Below are 23,211 nucleotides of genomic sequence, written 5' to 3' on the forward strand. Positions count from 1 at the left end.
GAAATTTGTTGTCAAATTTCCAGTGTATCTACTAAGTATCAGTATAAGATCATAGTGAGCATCAAGGCACACAGTGCAAATCAATTCTGAGACATGAAACCAAGAATAGAGAGAAGACTGGTTCTAGTAACACACCATTCTTGTAGGTTATCAGACACTTCTATTTAAAATGTAAAACCCTAAACAGTACATCTATAGGAAATGTGTATACCTCACAAAAACATTTCTGTAAGTACATATAATATCAAAATAAATAATCATACCCATTATCCTTTATTTATTGCCACCTGTCAAAAGTAGGAGCTTCTTTTAAATGTTTCCTCCACTTTGCACTGCAAAGTCATGCTTTTTTTACATTAATTTTTTTCAAAGATCTTAAAATTATTATGTTTTTACATAGCAGTTCCGTTAATTTAACTTTTGGTTTAATATAATTCTTTAACAGAGTAAGGCCATCCTTAAATATGGTTAATAAAAATGAATAAATTAAACAAACATGACCTCTTCTCCACACCCAAACACTGATTTTTCCATATAACATTGTCTCAGTTGAGTTACTTCATCCTAAGACAACACAGTCACATATTTCTTGTCAGAATAACTGGTTGTTTATCTAAAATTGTTCACCAGAAACTACATGTCTTCCATTAATTTTAGAAGGAAAGAAGGGTGTGGAGAGATTTGACTGCTAACTGTTAAGTTTCTCCTCTGTAAAAATTCATGCCAGAAATCACAAAACAAGGGTTTCCTTTCTGAATTTTTTTAAAATTTAGAATAAAATTTATTTTCATAAAAATATATTATTATATATTATTGAATAAAGAATAAGTTACAAAATATGGCATAAGGCATTACCATAGTTTTTTTTGTTTTTGTTTTTTAATTACACTTGAATTGTCTGCATGCATTGAAGGAAATCCAAAAAGATATTCAACAAAAGGATAAGCAGTTGGTTCTGGGTGGTGTGATTATGAATTGTTTATATTTTTCTTTAAAAAAAAAAGAATTCATATTTTAGAACAGTGTAAAGTTCACAGTAAAACTGACTGCAAAGTACAGAGATGTCCTCAATGCCTGTAGCTTCCACACGTGCACAACCTTCTCCATTATCAGTATCCCCCATCAGAGAGGTTCATTTACTACAACTGATGAATCTACATATCATTGTCACCCAAAGTCCACAGTTCACATTTTTTTTTTTTTTTTTGAGAGAGCAGGATTTATTGAGAGGACAGAAAAGCTCCCACAGTGAGAGAGGACCTGAGGGGGTTGCCCTACATTATTTACTTTGGAGAATTTTCCAATACAGAAACTCCTCAACTAGAAATAAACTGGTTTCTACCTCTCTTCTTTTTTATAATTGTATTATTTCAGAAATTAGCTTATCTTTACAGGAAAAAATTTCATAAATCATGAAAAGCTTATTGATACATGAGGAAGTAACTGTTATATAACAAATTAACCATCTCCCTCACAACCCTCTGAATCCCACTCTTGTTAGTGAGTTGCATTTGTGAGAGTTCTGGTCATCTATTTAATTAATTTGCTAATGAAGTCTTTCACATTCTTTGCAACTAGAACTTAAATAAAATTCAGCTCTCCTAAATTAAAGCTCTGGCACATTACATCTATCAGCCTCATTCAACTGTTTTACTTAGTCAAAAAGAAAAAGAAAAAAATGTAATTTAAAAAATAACATACTCAGCAGCTTGTTTGTAGTGTTTCAAGTCTTTCTTTAAATTTTTGTTCTCATTTTCTAAAAGCATGATCTGGGTGTAGACATCTGGAACATTCCCAACAGTTCTAAGTTCAGTACCTCCCTTCTGTATTAACTCATACCTAGGATAAAAATCAAACAAAAGGTTTTATGTTGTTTCTTTCTACTAAATTGTTTTAATTGATACATAATTTAAAAAGTTAAGTCTCAGGAAATGTTATAGTAATCAGTTGCTATGTTACATTTATAAATTAAAATATCAACATTCATTTTTTAAAAATAAAATGTTAATAAAGTGCTAGGAACTAATATCATAATGGTATATAGCTATAACTATATAACTATAGCTATAACTATAAGTTCCAGGCATTCGTCTAGACACCGGTAAAGTTGACAACACTGTCTAAGTCTCTATCTCATTGTTTCCATTCTAGTACAGGCAGTGATAAGTTCTATGAAATAAAATAAGCAGGATAAAAGATAGAGAAAGAGTGAGGTGAGGACCCTGATGGGGTTGTTTATGCTGTTTTATATTAAGTGGTCATGACTGGCAAAGTGATCTTTGAGCAGAGACCTGAAGGAAATGAGAGACTATGCCACTGGATACCTGGGAGAGAAGCATCCAGGGCTGACAAAAGGTAATTGCCAAGGCCCTGAAACAAGGAAGTGTTTGGCATCTGCAAGAGCAAAAAAGCCAGGATATCTGGATTGCCTGGAGCTGGAGACAAGGAAGCAATGGAGAGAGTGGAGAGAGATAAGTCAGAAAAACGGTAGAGAGTCAGGGTGAGAAAGGTGATTGGACTCAATTAGAATGGAGACATGGGAAAGTTTTGAGACAAGTGACACTGATCGATTTATGTTTTTAAAAGATTCATCTGTTTGAAGAAACAATCGCTAGAAAGGCAAGCATAGAATCAGAGAGACCAGCTAGCAAGCTCCTGCAAAGGTCCAAGAGAGGGAATGGAAGCTTGAACAAAGTCGGTAGCAGTGAAGGTTGTGAGAAGCTGGGATCTTCGAGACATGCTGTAAAGGTGGAGACAACAGGCTCTCTAGTGAATCAGCTGTCAAGAGTTGATAAAAGAGAGAAATCAAGGGTGACTCCAAGGCTTTTGGCTGAGCAGCAGACATTTACTAAATGTGAACAAATGCAGGAGAAGCTGGGTGTTTGGAGTAATCAAGAAATTGTTTCCATTCATGTTAACTGAAATATATCTAGCAGACATTCAAATGAAGATGAATGTTGGGAATACGTGTTCAGAGTTCAAGGAAAAAGTTAGGGCAGGCAATTTAAATTTGGAAATCATCAGTATACAGATATTACTTAAAGTTATGATGAGACGAAGAGAACAGAAAGGCAGGGAGAAATCAAAGTTTAAAAGACATGAAGAAGTCCTAGGACTGAGCCATAAAACAGTCCATTTCTTCGGGGTGGGGGGGAGAGAAAATACTACCAAAGAGACTAAGAAGGAGAGGCCAGTAAAACAGTAATAGACTATGAGAGAGCTGTGCCCAGGGGGCATATGAAGAAAGCGGACCAAAAAGGAAGAAATGAGCCACAGTGACAAATGCTGCCAGAAGACTGAAAAGAGTACTGAGAATCAACCATTGAATTTGGCAATGTGCAAGTCACTGACAAAAGTTTCAGTAGAGTCATGGGGATGAAAGCCAAACTAAAGCATGTGTGAGATTAGGGAATGAGAAAGTAGCAGCAAACTTTTCAAGGAAGTTTTTATAGGCTATAAATCAGAATTAGGAAATCAAAATGAACTTAGAAGGGTTTTTTTTTCCTGTTTTTACATGTGAAATATTTTTGCAGAGGCATACAGGAATGATCTAGCAAAGAGAGGGAAATGTTGACAATTACAGAAGCAATGCCCTTGAGTACGTTAGAGGAGTTAGGATGGAGTAGACCAGAGTATGGCTGGTTTCTGATAACAGCTCAGTGTCTGTGACAGGAGACAAAAATGCCTGAGACTAGAAGCTGCAGACTGGTATAGAGGAAGACAGGAATCACAGAACTTCTATTTCCTCAGTGAAATAAGGAACATCAGAGAATCATTTATAGATTGTAAGTAATTACAATTTTAATCACTGTATGTAGTAATCAATAAAGCTAAAGAAAAAAATCTGAACAGAAAAACATTTAAGTAGTAAAGTTATTAACAAAGAAATCCCTACAAAGCTTATGCTAGATGAGCTAAATATTAGAGCTAAAAATGAAAAATTATCAGTATTTTTCATTTTACAAATCATTCCTTTATTAATATATTACACATTAATAAAGCCACATATTTTTGTTATATACCTTATATGATATATAGAAAAACAGCAAGAGGACCACTGTAGAATATCCTGAAGGTTAAGATAATTGAATCAATATTATATAATATTTGTCACAATTTATAAAACAAAAACAAATAACCATTTAATCATAAATTCGGTATTTTATCTATATTTGGAATGTGATTTATGCTTGTCTCAGAAGAGAAGATATAGAGATTGATTGAAGTATTGGACCATAAAGGTTTCCTGACCATGAAATTGGTTTTCAGTAACTTGCTTTATTTAATGCAGAAAAAGGTTACAAATTATCTCTACAAGGAAAAAAGTTAGAGTTTTTTCTAAATTAAATACTACAAATAATATGTGGTCAAAGAAGTACAAATCAAAATATGGCATATATTACATTATACCTATCTTAGAGCATTCAAAAATTATTTATCATGCAAACTTTGCCATCCATGTAAATATATAAAGGATGACTCTAAACTCACTATTAGGTAATACTATAAGTAATTGGGACTCTTAATCTACACACTCCAGACATATATTTCCTGTAAAATCTGCATTCTCCTAAATAAAATTTTCTGGTTTTGTTTCAGTTTATATGTATGTGTTATTCTTTTTGCTTTGTTTGTTTTAAGAAACATTCTGGCTTTTTACTGTTTACTTCTTATACCTTTACCCTTAAAATAAGAGTGAAATGTGTGTTTAGGTGGGTAAAAATGATTGTCATAACTATCAGAAATTTGAAACCTAATTTACTCCCAATAAAACTGCCAATAATCGTGACCCGCCTGGGCAGGTGAGACCTCATCTCTACAATAAATTTTTTTAAAAAATTAGCCGGGCATGGTAGCGTGCGCCTGTAGTTTCAGCTACTTGGAAGGCTGAGGCGGAAAGATCGCCGGAGCCCAGCAGGTCGAGGCTGCGGTGGCTGGGAGCGGCCACGGCACTCCAGTCTGGGCGACAGTGAGACTCCAACTCAAAATAAAAAACTGCCAATAAAATTCCATTTATAAAAAATAACATTTATCATGAAGATTCATAAACTACCTAGAATTAATTATGTAGATATGGAGAATATGTATGCAATTCAGGAAGAACATGCATAGCGCTTTCAAAAGATTTGTCTATATCCCAAGAAAGTTTAACACTCGCTGCCATAAGTGATGAAAAGTTTGACAGAATTCCAGTAAACATATAAATGGTGTCAGAAAAGCAAGGATTATTTTTCCTTCATGATGGCACCCAAGAGATAAGATGTAAAAGACAGGAGAAAAGTCAGTCAGCCTCAAATGAGAGTTTTGCACCATGCTTTCAGAAAAGGTTACAAAATATTTTACAAACAAAGTAAAAATTCTTTTAATTACGTCCAAATAGGATGTTGAAATCCCTAGCACCATCATAACTATTACTCTAGAAGCTGATAGTCCTTCACAGGAAAAAAACAGAATACAGTTGAAAAGTTTAATAACAGTCCCATGATTTATCAAGTCAATAAAGAAAAGACACACAAATTTGGACTGTAAATCGAGACATTCCTTAAGTTCTTTTAATCTCCAGCCAAGCCAAACAGCATCTTTATTATTTTTTTTTTTCAAGATTCCCTTGTATAATTCCACAATTTAGCAACGTGGTTAGGAGATTGGTCTTTAAGATCAGTATAACCTGGGTAGACTTTGTCACTTACTGGCTGCTGTTCCTTGCTGACACTTACTGAGGCAGATTTTCAGATCTCCCCAAGCCCTTTCCACATCCATGAAATGGAAGTATAACTGTGACTACCCTGCTGCATACAGCTACTGGGAGAAGTAAATTAAATACTTTGTGAAATTATACCGTGCTAATAAAAATGATACCAAAGTAAATTTCTGATAATAAGAGGGGAAAAAAAAGAGCAAGAATGGGTGAGTATGCCTGATCATGTGAACAACCCAGCCACAGGGAGAGAGATGGATAACATATGCTCAGGTAAGGATATTTAATTACACAAGCATATTTTCTCCATTTTAATCCCTTAATTTTGCCCCAAAGAAATTACCATTGTCCAAGAGTACTTCAAAATTAAATATAAAATAGCATTGACTAAGCCTGCAATGGCAACTTTTTAATGGTTCATAGATTAAATTCCTACAGCATTTACCAATATATATTATATAAAGCAGGGTTTGGCAACTTTTTTTGTAAATCAGAAAATAAATATTTCTGTAATAAAAATGACAAAAGTAATGTATATGATTAAATATTACTATAAGTCTACTATGTAGTATAGGTAAAGGTTTCTGATCAAAATTTTAAAAGTTTTTGTGAAATAAAGTACCCAATACAGTGTAATCTCAAGGTAAACAGCTAGAGATAAGGATTAAATTATTTGAACCACAATACTATTACTAAATCCATATTATAAAGAGATTTTTTTTATACAATTTTTTTTTTTTTTTTAGACAGGATCTCATTCTGTCACCCAGGCTAGTGTGCAGCGGCACAATAACAGCTCACTACAGCCTTGACCTCCTGGGCTCAAGGCATCCTTCTGCCTCAGCCTCTCAAGTAGCTAAGACAATAGGTGTGTGCTACAAGCCTGAATAATTTTTTTTTTTTTTTGTAGAGACAGGGTCTACTATATTTCCTAGGTTGACCTCAAACTCCTGGCCTCAAACTTCCTGCCTCAGCCTCCCAAAGTACTGAGATTACAAGTGTGAGCTACCAGCCAGATCTTTTTTTTTTTCTTTTTTAAGTTGGAGTCTCCTTCTGTCCCCCAGGCTGGAGTGCAGTGGCATACTCCCAGCCATCACAGCCTCAACCTGCTGGGCACTGGCGACCCTTCCACTTAGCCTTCCAAGTAGCCGGAACTTCCATGCCCAGCTAATTTTTTGACTTATTGTAGAGACGAGGTCTCTCACCATGTTGCCCAGGCTGGTCTCGAACCCGCGGGCTCAGGCAATCCTCTCGCCTTGGCCTCCCAAAGTGCTGGGATTATAGGCTTGGCCATCATGCTGGGCTACCAGCCAGATCTTTATACAAATTTTCCCTTATGATAGAAATAACATGCTAAGTGATATGCTTAATTGGGGCATCTTTAAATTCTAATATTATTATAGCATCCTAAAATTTCATCTTGTCAATTCAGATTCCTAAAACTAAAAGGATAATATGACATCACTTAATTGTTAAGAGTATTCCTGGATCCAGATTTCTCTAAGGAAATCATTTCACACTTTGGATTGGACTAGCATATAAGCACACATTCTGCCCTAACACACATTTTTAGATGACAAAAAGATAACAGAACCACATTAATCTTTCATTTTATTAGTACCATAAATTACCTGCCTACTTTTACAAAAATGTATTTTCTAATGCATTTGTAATTATTTCTAACGGATATTTTTTATTAAAAATTATTTTTTAAATCATTCACATAATTTCCAGATTTAAAAGAAGCAGTATTCTTTTTGTACCATTAAACTTGCTGTTTTTCTTAGACCGCATTAGTGCAAATGATTCTTCTCATTAAAGTTATTAATATGTGCAATTTAAAATAATAAAACTGATTACTTTTATGTGCATTTTCTTAGTAGAGGAGAACCAAAAATAACAAAATTAAAAAACAAAACATAAAAACTACACCACAGCTGGATGAATAGAAATAACAAATTATTCCTATATTTAAAATTAGGATTTAGGGGCAACCCCCTCGGGTTCCCTCCCACTGTAGGAGTTTTTCTGTCTTCTCAATAAATCCTGCTTTCTCACTTAAAAAAAAATAAGGATTTAGTCCAGAAGCACCAAAAATATCCTTACATATCATATTAATCACTCTTTCTATATATGCAATAGCTATTAAAGTTCAAACTTACATTTGTGTATCTAGTCATTTAATAGTATTTCTTTTAAAAAGTTAGTAATCTGAAAATACACCTGGTCACATTATTACTATAGAAAAAGGAATAACAACAGCATGCCTACTGATTTTCATAACCAATAACTTTTGAGTATTTACAACTATAATAAGAAAATCGTGTGCTTAGGTAATATTTAAAATACAATTCCACTTCTACATGAAAGAATATTGATAGAAAAAGAATCAATCAGTCATATGAATAGAAGAAGTTAGACTATTACACTATACATAAATCAAGTAAACAAGATTAATATGGTAGCTAAACACAGGAAATATTACTCTTAATAATTATACAAAAATATTTCATATATAGCTTTGTGTAATATAACTCCAGGAAATATTTCACTTTCTTGACTTGTTGAAAATCACTTTACTCTAAATATTTAAGAAAGATGTCTAATAAAAATGTATTTTCAATTGAGTTTCTGATTTTGGTGTGTGTGTGTGTGTGTATGTGTGTGTGTGTGTGTGTGTGTGTGTGTATGTAGAGGTGGAGACAGGAAAGACTTCCATCCATTCTGCATAAACTGAGTCATTTCAAAGTCTGCTAAGACAGTTTAAAGTGGACACATTAAATGTTGTTAGCATTTCAAGAGACTATTAAGTCACATAATTGTTTACCATTCAGACTGAAAGCAATCAAGAGTTCTGGTCATTCCCATTTTGATGAGGAAGTTGCAGAGAAAGTCTTCTATTACTTCAGGCACAGGCTTTGAAGGAAGAACTGTTTTCTGTTCCTGAAATTTAAATGTGCAATTATTTATTTTGAAAACATCAAAGCACGGATTAATGGTATAGATAGGTCTTTGATTCATTTATTCACACATTTTTTTCAACAATTTTTGTTGAGTGACATATGTCAGGAATATTTAAATCAAAAGGGATAAAGCAGATAAAAACAAACAAGTCTCTGTTCTTATATCTAACAGTAAGTGGATGGAGACAGACTATGAATAACTGAAAACATAGTATGGCAGATGGTACTAACTGGGGGGCGTAGAGAACTAAAGATAGGGAGACCCAGGTTTAGGACAAATATGTGTGTGGAGCTGGGTTGCTATATATGTGGGGTGGTGAAGATATCATTGACAAAGTGCTATCTGAGCATAAATCTAGACAAAGAGGGAGAGTGACTCACATTCCAGATACAGAATCAGCAATTGCAAAGACCCTGAGGCAAGAGTGTGATTGGATCATCTGAAGGACAGTAAAGAGGTCAGCCTGCCCTTTCAATTTTAAAAAGAAGAAATAATGTAAGTACAGACCTTTTAATTGTTTTAATTGTCATTATAAAGAGAAATGGGAGGATTCTAGTTCTTTGATTTTTAGAAACACTATGGGAAAAATAATGTGTGATAAAAGAAACTTGTACTACTGTTCCATATGGAAGTAAATAAATCTACCAACTAGATCAGAGGTCAACTAACTGTTCCTATGAATAAAAGTTTGCTAAAATACAGCCACACCCATTTGTTTTCTTACTGTCTACAGATTTTTTTTTAACTACATGAGACAGCTGATTAGTTGCCACAGAGACCTTATGACCTTCAAAACCTAAATTACAAGCTGGGTTTGGTGGCTCAGCCTGTAATCACGCACCTTGGGAGGCTGAGGTGAGTGGATTGCCTGAGCCCGTGGGTTCGAGGGCTGCCTGGGCACTTGGTGAGACCTCATCTCTACAATAAATCAAAAAAATTAGCCGGGTGTGGTAGTGCGCGCCTGTAATTCCAGTTACTTGGAAGGCTGAGGCGGAAGGATCGCTGGAGCCCAGCAGGTCGAGGCTGCGGTGGCGACAGAGTGAGACTCCAACTCAAAAAAAAAACAAAACAAAAAAACACCTAAATTACAAGTTGAGTCATCCCTAATCCAAAAATCCAAAACCTGACATACTCCAAAAGTTTTGAATGTCAGCAATATGCCACAAATTGAAAATTCCACACACAAGTAGTTAATACAAACTTTGTTTCATATGCAAAATTATTTAAAATATTGTATAGAATTACCTAGTATATGAAAAATAAATAAATTCCATATTTAGACTTGGGTTCCATCCCTAAGCTATCTCATGATGTATGTGAGATTAAATAGTTCAAAGTTAAAGCTGTTGAGATTGTAAATTATTTAAGCCTTGAGAAGAATGTAACTATGTGGCCTGAGTCTCCCAGCATGCAGCTGCAACTTCTTCTATTATAAATTATTTCTCTTCCTCATTCTTGTCCTGTAAATGATCAGGAAAGACAGCATGGCGTCAGAGATAAGATCCCTGGAGATCATTACACCCTTACAGAATTCCTTGGAATGTAGCAAGCTATAACTAGTCAAATCACCACAATGTTTGTATTCACCTTCTATGGAAAATGTTGCCACTCTGTTAAACCTCCTTTTTATGCCTGTAACTAAAACCGTATCTTCCTCAGGTTGAAATACAAACCCATTTTTTTGAAGTCTGCGTTTCTCAGGTGGCTATTCTCAACCTTTGCATGTGAATAAACTCTGTACTTAATCACATTTTCAAATCTTATTTTTTATAGTTGACATATATATGCAAATATTCCAAAATCTGAAACCATCCAAAACCTGAAACACCTCTGGTGCAAGAATTTTGGATAAGAGATATTCAACCTGTATTTACTATTTTGAAAGAACAACTTTTCAGACCCCTAAACTAGAAAAATAAAGATATGACAAATGAAACTGGGACATAAGTCATAAGTCAGTGTGCAAAATAAATCAAATAATAAGTAGTTTCTTAAAAGTATCAAAGCAGCCGGGCTCGGTGGCTCAGCCTGTAATCCCGCGCCTTTGGAAGGCTGAAGTGAGTGGATTGCCTGAGGCCGCGGGTTCGAGACACGCCTGGCCAACTTGGCGAGACCTCATCTCTACAATAAATCAAAAATTAGCCGGGCGTGGTAGCGCGCGCCTGTAGTTCCAGCTACTTGGAAGGCTGAGGCGGAAGGATCGCTGGAGCCCAGCAGGTCGAGGCTGCGGTGGCCGGGAGCGGCCACTGAACTCCAGTCTGGGCGACAGAGTGAGACTCCAACTCAAAAAAAAAAGTATCAAAGCATCCTTTTTTCTCGAGAGCTTTCATTTTCTTATTGGCAAGAAGTTGAAATAGCTAATGAAATATATAAAATAATTGCAAGAACTTGCTTGACATAAGTCACTCCATTTTGTTAAAATCCTCCATCTTAGCTGCCTATCTGACCTAAATTGACTCCCCGCAATGTATATGCGTGATTGTTGTAACGTTTCCATGACCACAGGCCCACAGCTTTGTTCCCCTGAGCCGTTCACGCTGACCATTCTTGCTGGCAGTTTGAAACTCCCTAGCTACATGTTCTGTGTAATTGTACACTTTGTTAGCCAAAATCAGATGTTGCACCAAGAGATTGCTCTTTGCAAAATTCCCCCGCCACATTCTCATGTTTTATTTTTATATTTTGTTCCCTTATGTTTGGAATTCCTTGTTCTCTTACTCTACTCCCCCTGCTATGTACCCCACTTGTGGTTTTTGCCTTTATAAGCTTCTTGCTAGTTTAGTTCGGCATCAAGAGCTTCTTGGCATGAGCCTACTCTTGATCAAGCACTATTAAAGGACTCATAATTAGAACTTGGTGTGCTGGCAATTCTCCTTTCTCACAGTTTGGTCATAACAAAGCCACTAATTTATTTGCTGATCATTTGAATAAGCAGATCAATTTTCACCTACAGAAATTTGGCAGCAAATTTTCCTTCCTCTTTCTTTTTCCTAACCTGGTAATGGTTATATACCAGGTGACATAGGATGCACAGAATGTTTACACAGAAATGTACTGAGGAGAGAGGATCTTTTTGCCTTTAATAGTTTTTTACAAAAGTTCTATACATAATTTAACACTGATGCTCATTACTAGTAGCTGCTATGATATTCAGAGTGGAGGGAGTTGTGGCAAATTTGGGAAGTTACAGAAACAGAAAAATCTTAACAAATGTGCAGGGCTCAAAATGATTTTTTTCAAAAGTTTATTTAGAATAATTTGGACTACCCCTCCTAAGATTATTAAAAAGGTATTATATCAATGTGCAGGACCCTATATCAAATCTTATCACAGATGCCAAAAGAGCAGAGTATAGATAGCATGCCCATCTTCAAGGGTTTACAGTCTGGTGATCACTAGCACAGAAGATTAGATATAATTGTACAATGAGGATATATATAGCTGGAAGTAAACATTCATTATACAATAATAAATGCTACCTTGGCTTTTTTAGTCAATAAATTTGAAAATGATATTTTAGGATGAGATAGGAATTGGGATAACAAGAGGAAAAATAAGACAGAGAGAGTGGAGGGAGGTGTGTCTACTCATTTCTAAAGATCCCTGTGGGCTTCTTATAGGATGTTTATTGTATGTATGGTTGCAGTACACATGGTAAATTCCTGCCCTCTCAGATAAAGATTTCCATTCTGTCTCTTCCTGAACATAGCTAATGCACACACCTTTAAAAACTGTGGTTGACTAGTGAGAAATAAAAATAAACACTAAAATCCAAGTGGTCTAAAACATAAACCTTAATTGATTTGGGGCTTCATTTCATCAACTCCTTAATTCACACTAAGTCAAATATACTGGCTTGGGCAATCTATAGGCAAGGCTTTGAGTACAAGAAACATGGTTTTCTAATTGAAATTAAATGTGTACATTAAAAGACTTGGGGCTCAATAATGACAAATTGGTCTTTTTATTGGAACTTAGTACATGAGCCTATAAAAACTAAAAAAAAATTATATATGTATATAATTCATTCACATTATATGTAAGATTTAAGATAATGGCATTTATCATCATGAGATTAAGATCTAAATGAGAGAAACACAACTTTACTAATGTAAACTGTTTTTGTTATATTGCCATAATTCTTAAATAAAAATATTTGATATTAATTCTTAACCAATATATTTGAAAATATCTTAGTATACAATTCTATAAATCGTCTCAAACTTCAAGTTGTCAGAACACTTTTGTACTCTTAAAAGTTATTGAGGATTCCGTGAGTTTTTGCTTATTTAAGTGATATCTATCAAGAATTACCACATTGGAAATAAACTTTTAAATATTTACCTAATTTACAATAACTATAATAAAAATTTGCATGACCTATCACCATATAAAATATTAACTCAGAATGAATTGAAGATTTAAATGTGAAACATCAAACTGTAAGAATCTCAGGAGAAAACTTAGGGAACACCCTCTTAGACGTCAGAATAAGCAATGAATTCATGGCCAAGTCTTCAAAAGCAAAGGCAACAAAAGCTAAAATTGGCAGATGGGATCTTATCAAGCTAAAATTTTTTGCAAAGCAAAAGAAACCATCAAGAGACTAAAGAAGCAGCCCACAGAATAGTGAAAATATTTGTAAGCTATTTATCTGACAAAGGCCTAACACCCAGAATCTACAAGAAACTTGAATTAACAAGAAAAAAACAAATAACCCCATTAAAAAGTGGGCAAAGGACATGAATAGACACTTCTCAAAAGAAGACATTAGAGCAGTCAAGAAACATATTTTTAAAAAATGCTCACCTTCGTCAGAGAAATGCAAATCAAAACTACAATGAGATACCACTTCACAATGGTCAGAATGGCTATTATTAAAAAGTCAGGAAACAACAATTGTTAGTTATGGAGAAAAGGGAACATTTGTACACTGCTGATGGGAATGTAAGCTAGTTCAGCCTTTGTCAAAAATAGTATGGTGTTTTTTCAAAGAACTAGAAACTGAACTATCATACCATCCAGCAATCCCACTTCCGGGAAAATACTCAAGAGGAACATAAATTGCTCTACCCAAAAGACACGTGCACACATATGTTCATTGCAGCACTATTAACAATAGCAAAAGCATGGAACCAACTCAGATGCCCATCAAAAGTAGACTAGATAAAGCAAATGTGGTACATATATACCATGGAATATTATGCAGCCATGAAGAACAAAATCAGTCCTTTGCAGCAACATGGATGCAGCTGGAGGCCATCAAAGTGGATTATCACAGAAACAAAACACTGAATGCCACATATTCTCACTCATAAGTGGGCCCTGATCACTGGACATAGGAGCACAGTGGTAGGACGAGCAAAGGCTGGACAGTGATGAAAGAGAAAGGAAGAAGGGGAAAAGGGCACACAACCACACAGTGAGTACCAGATCCACTATTAGGAGAAGCTCAAACCTCACCTGCACACTGTTTACTTTTTTTAGCAAATCCTCATATACACCCTACAACTCTAAATTAAAATAAAATAACAGATTAATATGAAAAAACCCTACATTTTCCAAAACAGAAAAAAAGTGAGAAAAGTATCACTGTTACAAATTCTTAAAAATCTTTTCATGTCTAGAGGAAACAGCTAGATCCCCATATTAGCTTCTCCACACAACCTGTTCTGATAAGTTGTCCTGATTGAAGTATATGAAGAAAATTCAAGCGCAGATGTATAGTTGGAAAATGGATGACAACACAAACTCCCTGAAAGCGGTCTTAAGAACCCCCAAAGGGCCTCCCATAATACATTCAGAACTGCTGATACATATACTAAACAACATTGTAGCTGTGGTCAATCAACAGTTAGTCTTCTCTAAGAATACTTGAATATTTCAAAGGAATGCCATAAATTCTACTTTAATTTTCCGAGGAGGAGAAAGTGCAAGAGGAGAAGGAAAAGAGGGGACAAGAGGGGATTTGAGGGAAAATGTCAGGGATGATCTGGGTGCCTTGCTACTGTCATCTTTAAAGATCAAAATCCTAATTTTATAAAAATTGAAAGTCATCATAGACTGATAGCAATACAAAAGATCTTTGAGATTGTACCTCAAAAATTAACAGAACAAAAAACCAAGAACCAAAGAAGCTAAAGACTTACCAAAAATAAGGTAATAATAAATGCATAAGAAGGCTTGAGCTTGAAAGGGAAGAGACTCAGTTGAAATGTAAGTAGATCTTTATTTTCATAAAACCACATACTCATATGTATAAATATACACACATACACATAAGGAATATATATATTCTTACATCTACTTATATTTATATTTGGAAAAGACTTCAGTTTCAAGAAACAACTGACAGTATAACCACACTACAAAATTGTTACAGAGTAATAACATATCCTGTCTTCTTCATCGTTTCAAAAAATAACTTTAAATATAATGAAAACATTTTATTAAGAATACAGAACATTGCACCTATTGAGGAAACTGATAGTGCATCAAGTATAAAATTTTTTTTTTTTTTTTTTTTTTTTTGGGTTGGAGTCTCATTCTGCAGCCCAGACTGGAGTGCAGAGGCCGCTCCCGGCCACCACAGCCTCGACCTGCTGGGCTCCGGCGATCCTTCTGCCTCAGCCTTCCAAGTAGCTGGAACTACAGGTGCGCGCTACCATGCCCGGCTAATTTTTTGTAGAGATGAGGTCTTGTCAAGTTGCTTATAAAATAAAGCAATCAGTTCTTAAATATTTAATCTATATTGATTATCTAAGTTTAAAGAAAATTATAAGAGCTTATTTAAATGTTAACTATTCAATTAGTAGTCTTTGTTAATGTTTTAACAAATAAGACTATTTATATTATTTCCACTTGACTTTCCTAAAAGTATCATTACCTTTTACCTGCGATTTTTAATAAAAACATGAAAAGTCCTTATTGCAGAGGAACTACTGCACCCCATAATGTGGAAGAAAATATATATTATTTATTATATTCAGATACCTAAGATCATAACAAAAGAAAATTGATTTAAACAATCTGTATTCTATAAAAGAGAAAACCCATTGCACAACTTAAAGCTAGTTACTAAAGATTGGAATACTACAGAAATAAAAATCAAATTTAAAAACATAACATATGCTTATGATAAAATGAACTCATGAACTTGCAAATTACAGTTTGGTACAGAATTTTTTTATTCAATGATTCCTTTATTCATTCACTTACTTAACTGCTATTTATTTAGTGCCGACTATGTGCCAAGCGTATCTACTTTACCAAATTCCAACAAAAACATTTTAGAATATTTATTTACTTAATGATATAAACCAAAACGATGATGAGCAATAAATAAACATACCCGCTGCACTTCATTTTAAATGCTCTATTCTAAAATTATTCCTACAGACTATTGCACTGAGATATCCAACTGACTGACGAGCCTGTGCTGTAGGCCTCATTGTGGGTCTTCCTAGAAAAAACTATATCCACAGTATGCCTTAGGGAATGCTGTTTACTATGAGCTGTAGTCCTCCATTTATAACAGAATGGAATCAATTCTGACTTCATGAAATATTTCTCTTAAGCTTTCTTTTTTTCAATTATGCATGGGCAGATATTCTGGAAAGGAGTTATTGGATTTCTAGACTGAAGAAATCTGCAGAATACGGAAAGATTGGCACAAGGTACATAATATGGGGTAAAGCCTCATATACTATTTCACACCACGGAAGTCAAATCTACAACTAAATTAAGAATATCACAATTTCCTTCAGTTTCTCAAAAGGAAAAGGTTTTATCATTGAAAGAAAACATTCTTCTTAATGTTGGTATATTAAAAAATGCCTTTAAAAATATTTTTGCTATTGTTACATTATTGTCAATTTTTAAATGTGTTTTCAACTTTATAGGAATACCATCAGTTTTATGTAATTTTAGTTAGTGGTATTAGAACAAAAAGCATCCCCTATGGTATTCCTTAACAAGATTAGTTCATAAGCATCTGTATATGTTACAAATTCTAAACATCAGCGTTAAAAATCCTTGGTTTAGTCTCCAGTGATAGTAATCAGACAGGGTTCTGAGGGATGGCGTCACTTGTTACAGAGTCATGCAAGAGTGACCATGATGAGAACAACGGCAAAAACAAGCAATATGACTGCTTTCATTAAGTGATGGCTTGATGAGAAATATACAAATGAAAATGACATAGCAAGCTACAGGGCTCAATTTAATAAATAAGGTATTTAAAGTTTAAATTACTTTCAAAACTTCATATAAAAGGTATTACTAGTAAGTCATAAGCTAAAATAGGTTTCAAAATTCTCACCAAAATTTTTGTATCTGTGGCCTGTTCTTGGACAATCTGAATTGCTTTTGCCAGGTCTTCTTCACCCTCCGGAATGCTAAAATTGTCATCTGCTATCTAGATTACAAAGAAAGAGGATACCAAGAGTGAACAGAAATGTAAAACACCTTATTTCATTTCAGAAATAATTTTTCTTCACTAAGCAAAGTATCAAAGAAATACATTTTATGTAAGACATCATGTCATTCTGAAGATATATAAAAAATTAATAACTAACAAGCAGGAAGCTTACTGACTTCCTTGTAAATATCAATCAATGTCACTTTTAACAAACTCAACACTAGCTTGTGGGTAACTGCTTTATTCTATAATGGCAAATGTGGTCTAACAATTCTGCTGGGGGGAAAAAAATTGTTAGGCTATCTAAATACTACCATTCTCTCCCCATCCCAGGTTTTTTCCACTGTTACTTTTTTGTAACTACTAGCAACTGAAAATTTCTAGTCTATTAAAAAAAAAAATTCACGGTGTGTTAAAACATTGAAAGAATGCTATGGATTGCAATTATGTACTAATAATAGCTAACATTTATCACATGCTTCTTATGCTGAGCATTGCTTTAAACCTTTTACATGTATTAACTCATTCAGTAACTTCATGTGGTATGTATTATCTCCATTTTACCAGCAGGAATAAAAATCCTATCTTCCATGTATGTCCTGTCTCTTATTTACCTAGGTTTACCAGGCTTTCTTCCACACAGCTTCATTCATGGCTTCTGTCACTTAGGAGTTATTTTATCCTCCAAGTCCCAGAAGTAATGACAGGTCTCAGAACAACGAATTAAAGGAAAGTGTTGAAATAGGAAGCACATTATACAGAAGTACAGTTAAGCTGGAAGGATGCATGAGACCTGAGCTCCAACTGAGTAGTGGAAATTTAAGAATCCCCACCAAGAGCCAACTGAATGATGAGAAATACCTCCTGAACAAAGATGACAGTCTATGGTATGGATCTATAAGGCAGGTGATAAGGAGTTTAAGCTGAATGACAATTAACTGGAAAACCAAAGAAGTCAGGTATAATCCAATGTAAATGTTTAAGCAGAATTTTATATTTCATTCTTAATCAGCTAATATTAGCTAAATTCAGTTGAAAAACCAGTATCTCTTAAGCAAAAAAAATTGCTTACATATTTCAGAAAATAAAATTAATATTTTATGAGAATGATGTATTAAATTTACAGAATAAATATCTAAAATTAACAAATTACCTCTTCATATTCACAGTCATCTTCAGATGCCTCTGTTATGGTGACTTCTGAATATCTTGTCAAGTTTTAATCTCAAAAAATATGGAATAAAATTATTACACCAAAAATGAACTTGACCTTAAAATACAGTATTGGATTCAACTGACAAATATATGTGACTTAATTTTTAAAAAATTTTTGTTCCCCATGCAGTCTGTAAATCTAGATATTTTAAAATAAAATATTTTAAGTTAATATTGTTAATTATTGTCTCTCACAACCCAAATTAATGAAAAACCATACTTCTATCTGTTTGACAATTTACTAATAATTTCTAGCTTGATTCTAAAAAGGTTTACAAAAATATACATCGTATCATAAGGTAGCATAAATTATAGAGAGAAGAAAAAATTGTAAATTTTTCAAATTTATCTTAAACCTCAATGAACTTTCCAGAGCTCTGGAGTCAATTATTCATAGTGCATGAATTAAGTGTGACTTTGTTTTAAAGCATTGTGAATAAACAAAAGGCAAACTAAAATTGAAATATAAGTAAAAAAACATATGTCAATGTTTTTATCAATTAAACGTTTACTTATATTTCTACCTTTTATATATCTCAATTTTAAATGATCCTTCTAGGAAAGAAGACCTATTTTTTAAGCAAATATAAACTATGTAGCAATTGTAATTCGATATTTCATAAATGTTCAAGATGTTAAATATCAATATAAATGATTCTAACATAAGCATGTGTACTGCTGTAAGACTTTCAAAAATTGTGTTACTCCAGTTACAAATGAAATCTTCAAGATAACATTTTACATTAAAATAAATCACAAAACACATCAGTAATGCTTTTGTTGTTGTTTTTAGGGTCACATATTTTTCAATTACACTGATCTGATAATGCCAAATGTAAAAGATGTGAATTAAAAACCTTAATGCACAGTAATGGCTATGAAAATAAAAGATGAAATTAATCCATTTTTCATGTGCCGTTGATCATAAAAAATTATCTCTGGTATTATGTCTACTAAGAGTTAGCTGAAAGTGTATATGAAATCTTCTGTTGTTTGTAACAAGAACAGAAAACACACAGTATTTGATAGGAGCCAGGCACTGTTCTAAGGGTTTCCTTGTTATTCTGCCTATGGGGCTGAAATGATCAGTAGCTCATTTTACAAATCAGGAATCACAGGCACAGCTAGGGCCTAGTAGAGTTAGGAATCAGTCCCAGAACTTCGAGTTTCACAGTGTTATACTGCCTCTTAATATTTTTTGTGGATTTTGTGCTATATAAATACTTGAAGTGTTTGCCAATTATCTTTCAGAGTTCTAAACCTCCAATTGTATTCTTGTTACCCAGTTCCATTATAAGTAATCGCTCTTCACTGTCTTCCTTATCCCTATCACTTGAAGGAGACATAAGACTTTTTCTATTATGACCAGTCCTCAGATACCAAGTACTTTTCAAAAGGCCAGTATTTTATTGCTAAACGTGAGTGAGTGCCTCTCCCAATAATATGGTAAAAGGTAACTGGGCTCAAAAATGGCTAGCTGAAAGATTAAGCAGCAATCACACAAAAAATCCTGCACATCTGCAGTCTACCCCATAACCATAATTTGCAGTTTCAGAATAGTTGGCTTTGGGACTGCATCCAGAGCTGATGAGTCTCAAAGGACTGGCTTAACCTTGTTCAATCATCAGAAACTGCTGCTGAAGGCAGGGAAGACCCTCTCAATGGCCAGTAAACTTACTTTCTCAATCTCAGAAGCCATATTCTTAGTGTTAAGAATGCCCAGAAAGATGAAATAATTAAAAGGTGATTAGAGGAGCAGAAAGTCCATATAAAAGGAGGCAGATAACAAAAAAATACTTCCACTTTCCTAGGGTCCATGTATTCCATTACTCTTCCTTGAACAGTCTTTTTTCAGACAAGCAACAAAATCAATTAACCTTTAGCTTTCTTAGAGCAAATTCCTTCCAGCTTGCATCTTTCAGTTGGAACTAGGCACTCCCAAATGTCCAGTCACACATTAAGAGGCAGCCCCTAATCACAATTACAACTGAAAACTTACCCAAGCTGTGGTGATCTCTAATAGAGAATTCACTAACAAAAGACAATTAACCTTTCCAAGGTCTGGATACACCTACTTGGCCCTTTATATATCTAGTCTTATATTTTATAATGTTTTCTAATAAGAGTTCTACAGAGGAGTCTTGTACTCCATAACTCGACTTCTTAAAGTACCTGTGATAGCTAAGAACTATGCCATGTATGTTTGTGTCTCACCTTGTAGAAGTTTAAAACACAAAAGCAAAAGAGAACTAGTTGGCACCATTACATTTAGGAGGTTACAAGGAAGGGGTGTTGAGAGGTAAGAATTATTTGTCCTGAACACAGTGTCTCAACCATTATAAAGAATATGGCACTTTTATGAATGAAGACATGCCCTCCATAGTAGATCTTGCTTATATTTCAGGTTTGGACCACATTCATTTTCCCATGTCCTTTATGTTTGAATGTTGAAAAGCAGAAAAGTAGGTGCTTTTCTGGAAGATTCAAGCCAACCTCTTTCAAGTCTTGCTCAATACTGACAGTTCATCGTGTAATGTAAGACAGGGGTCTCCAAGCCAAGGGCCACAGACTGGAATTGAGTAGCACAGCAGGAAGTGAGCAGCCAGCAAACAAGCAAAGCTTCATCTGTATTTACAGCCACTCCCCATAATTCACATTACCACCTGAGCTCCACCTCCTCTCAGATCAGCAGTGGCATCAGATTCTCAGAAGGGGCACTACCCTACTGTGAACTGTGCATGCGAGGGATCTAAGTTGCACACTCCTTATGAGAATATCTCATGCCTGAAGATCTGAGGTGAAGCTGAGGCTAGCACTGGGGAGAGGCTGTAAATACAGTTAACATTAGCAATGAGGTTTGACTGCATAGCCCTCCCCCTCTCTGCTCCCCACCTCATCCATGGAAAAATTGTCTTCCACAAAACTGGGTCCTAATGTCAAAAAGGTTGGGGACCGCTAATGTGTGAGGAGCATGGTTTCAGTCATAAATAAGGGAAGTCCAGGGCCAAACTGCAATAGATTAGAAGGGATTAAGTATGTGCAAAGTGGAGGACATCTGTGTGTGCTATAATTTTTATTTATCCACTGCATTAGCTCAATTACATTACCTGAAAGCTAAAGACTTTAAACCAAAGAAAGTCTCACTTCGGCAACTATCATAATTGCCTTAAGAAACAATGTCAAATAACATTATACAGGCAACTGTTAATTATGCATGTGCAGAGAGCCCAGAGATACAGGGATAATTGGCATTCACAAGCAATCTTCAAACTTCATTTTAACTAAGAGGTAAAGCCTCTCTTATGACTAAACCTCTTCCCCAAACATTGAATATAGCAAACTCGGCTGGTTAAATGTTTAAATGTGCCATCCTCTGACTACCTTTTGGTTGAAACATAAAATAGTAGTCAGCCAGCCAAAAAAAGAGAAGAAAAACAAAGGGGTTAGATAACTCACAGACTTAGCATTAATAATAAAATCCTAAAAAGCTCAGAGTTGCTTATTCTTGTAAATGTGATTATTTGAAAGAGTCTGTGTAAGACAGGTTTGCAAACTGCTAGATGTTGGCAGTTGTGACTCAGTGATCTGCCTGCAAATTAAGTAAACCTGATTTTCAGTGCTGAACGTTGCATTCCGTGGCAATCCTACAACTTATTTCACAAAGATGTCTGCAAAAAGTTACCTCATTCTGTCAGTCACATGTTAACCATCAACCTGTGTTTATAGAAATCATTTTAATGAAGGCAAAAATGACAAGATGCCTAGATAACTTTATACACGTTATAAACTCAGAATTATTCAAATCATTTTTTAATTTAAAAAGGAATTATTACTCTAAGAGAGACTGTTAAAGCTACGAAAACAGAATCTAAAACCTCATTTATGACACTAAAGCACCCATACATTTCATTCAAATTGATTTCAAACTATTCAAATTTATATTCCTGTAAAAATCATTTTTGCACCCAATAAAATACTACACGTTTTCTTTAATCTTTCAACTAGATTCTTCAAAGCTCTCTGTAGCATGGATGTGTACTGAGCCTGGGTCAGGACAGGTTAATCGGCTTGCCAATGCTCACAAAATGAAACATTGCTGAATTTCTGAAATCCTGAATTAAAGCTGGGTGGATTATAGTTGGACAAAAAAAAGAAGATAAGGCAGATTTTGAAGTTTCCTTGATGTCCTTAAGAATAAAACAGATAACCATCTCTCTCTTACCTGCCTGAAGAAAGGAATTAGACGTCTTTTTCTCAAGAACCCTCCCCACCTTTCCAGTACAATTAATCTATACTCCGAGAGGAGGAGAACTCTAAAACCTTACACAAGAAATAGCGGGCCTAATTATCTAGATATGGTTATTCCATTTTCCTGGCGCTCCCACCAATAATCGCTTGTCTCTCTCTGCTTTCTTCCTAACGTCTCTGAGCCGTGTGGACTCACCAGGTCATCATTTAGTTGCTCAAGAAAAACATCTTATTATTTATTTATTATATTATTAATATGATGATGATGATGATGATGATGATAGTGAAGAAATTGGCAAAATGGAAACTGCGCAGGAAGCTGATGCTACGCCAAGGATGTAAGCTCCGGATGCCTGGACCATCTCAAGGTGCAGGGGTAGGAGATTCTGAGCTTCCACTCGTTCAAGGCCAATGCCAGAGGTCGTTCCCTCATCTCCTGACGTTCCCCCATGAAAGTATGGAGGCGGGATTCTGAAAGCTCCAGGGCTTCTTTAGGAAGACCAGGGCCCTTGACCTACAAAAGCAGCGGCCCAACCACGATGCCTCGAGGGGCCACTAGGCACGAGACCCCGGGTCTCTGGCCTCCTCTTCCGGCAGGGACGGGGCATCCCGCACGCCCCAAAGGCGAGCCTTCCAGCGAGCGGCCGTCGGGGGCGCGGCGGGGGCA

The 23,211-nt window shown here is 35.0% G+C and overlaps 1 protein-coding gene across 1 annotated transcript in view; it reads right to left on the reverse strand.

The window, feature by feature from the left end:
* Positions 1 to 1,631: 1,631 nt before the first annotated feature.
* The window catches only part of SPAG16 (sperm associated antigen 16), a 21,768-nt gene continuing 188 nt past the window's right edge, over positions 1,632 to 23,211 (reverse strand). The window contains exons 2-5 of the mRNA XM_008067842.2: positions 18,235 to 18,281; positions 16,983 to 17,078; positions 8,526 to 8,641; positions 1,632 to 1,839 (exon numbers count right to left, since the gene is read on the reverse strand). Coding sequence (XP_008066033.1) covers positions 1,686 to 1,839; positions 8,526 to 8,641; positions 16,983 to 17,078; positions 18,235 to 18,281 — 413 coding nt within the window. The 3' untranslated portion in view covers positions 1,632 to 1,685. The remainder of the gene's footprint in view (positions 1,840 to 8,525; positions 8,642 to 16,982; positions 17,079 to 18,234; positions 18,282 to 23,211) is intronic.

Source organism: Carlito syrichta, unplaced genomic scaffold, assembly GCF_000164805.1.
Source record: "Carlito syrichta isolate Samal-C Ts95f unplaced genomic scaffold, Tarsius_syrichta-2.0.1 Scaffold309786, whole genome shotgun sequence".
Lineage (NCBI taxonomy): Eukaryota > Metazoa > Chordata > Mammalia > Primates > Tarsiidae > Carlito > Carlito syrichta.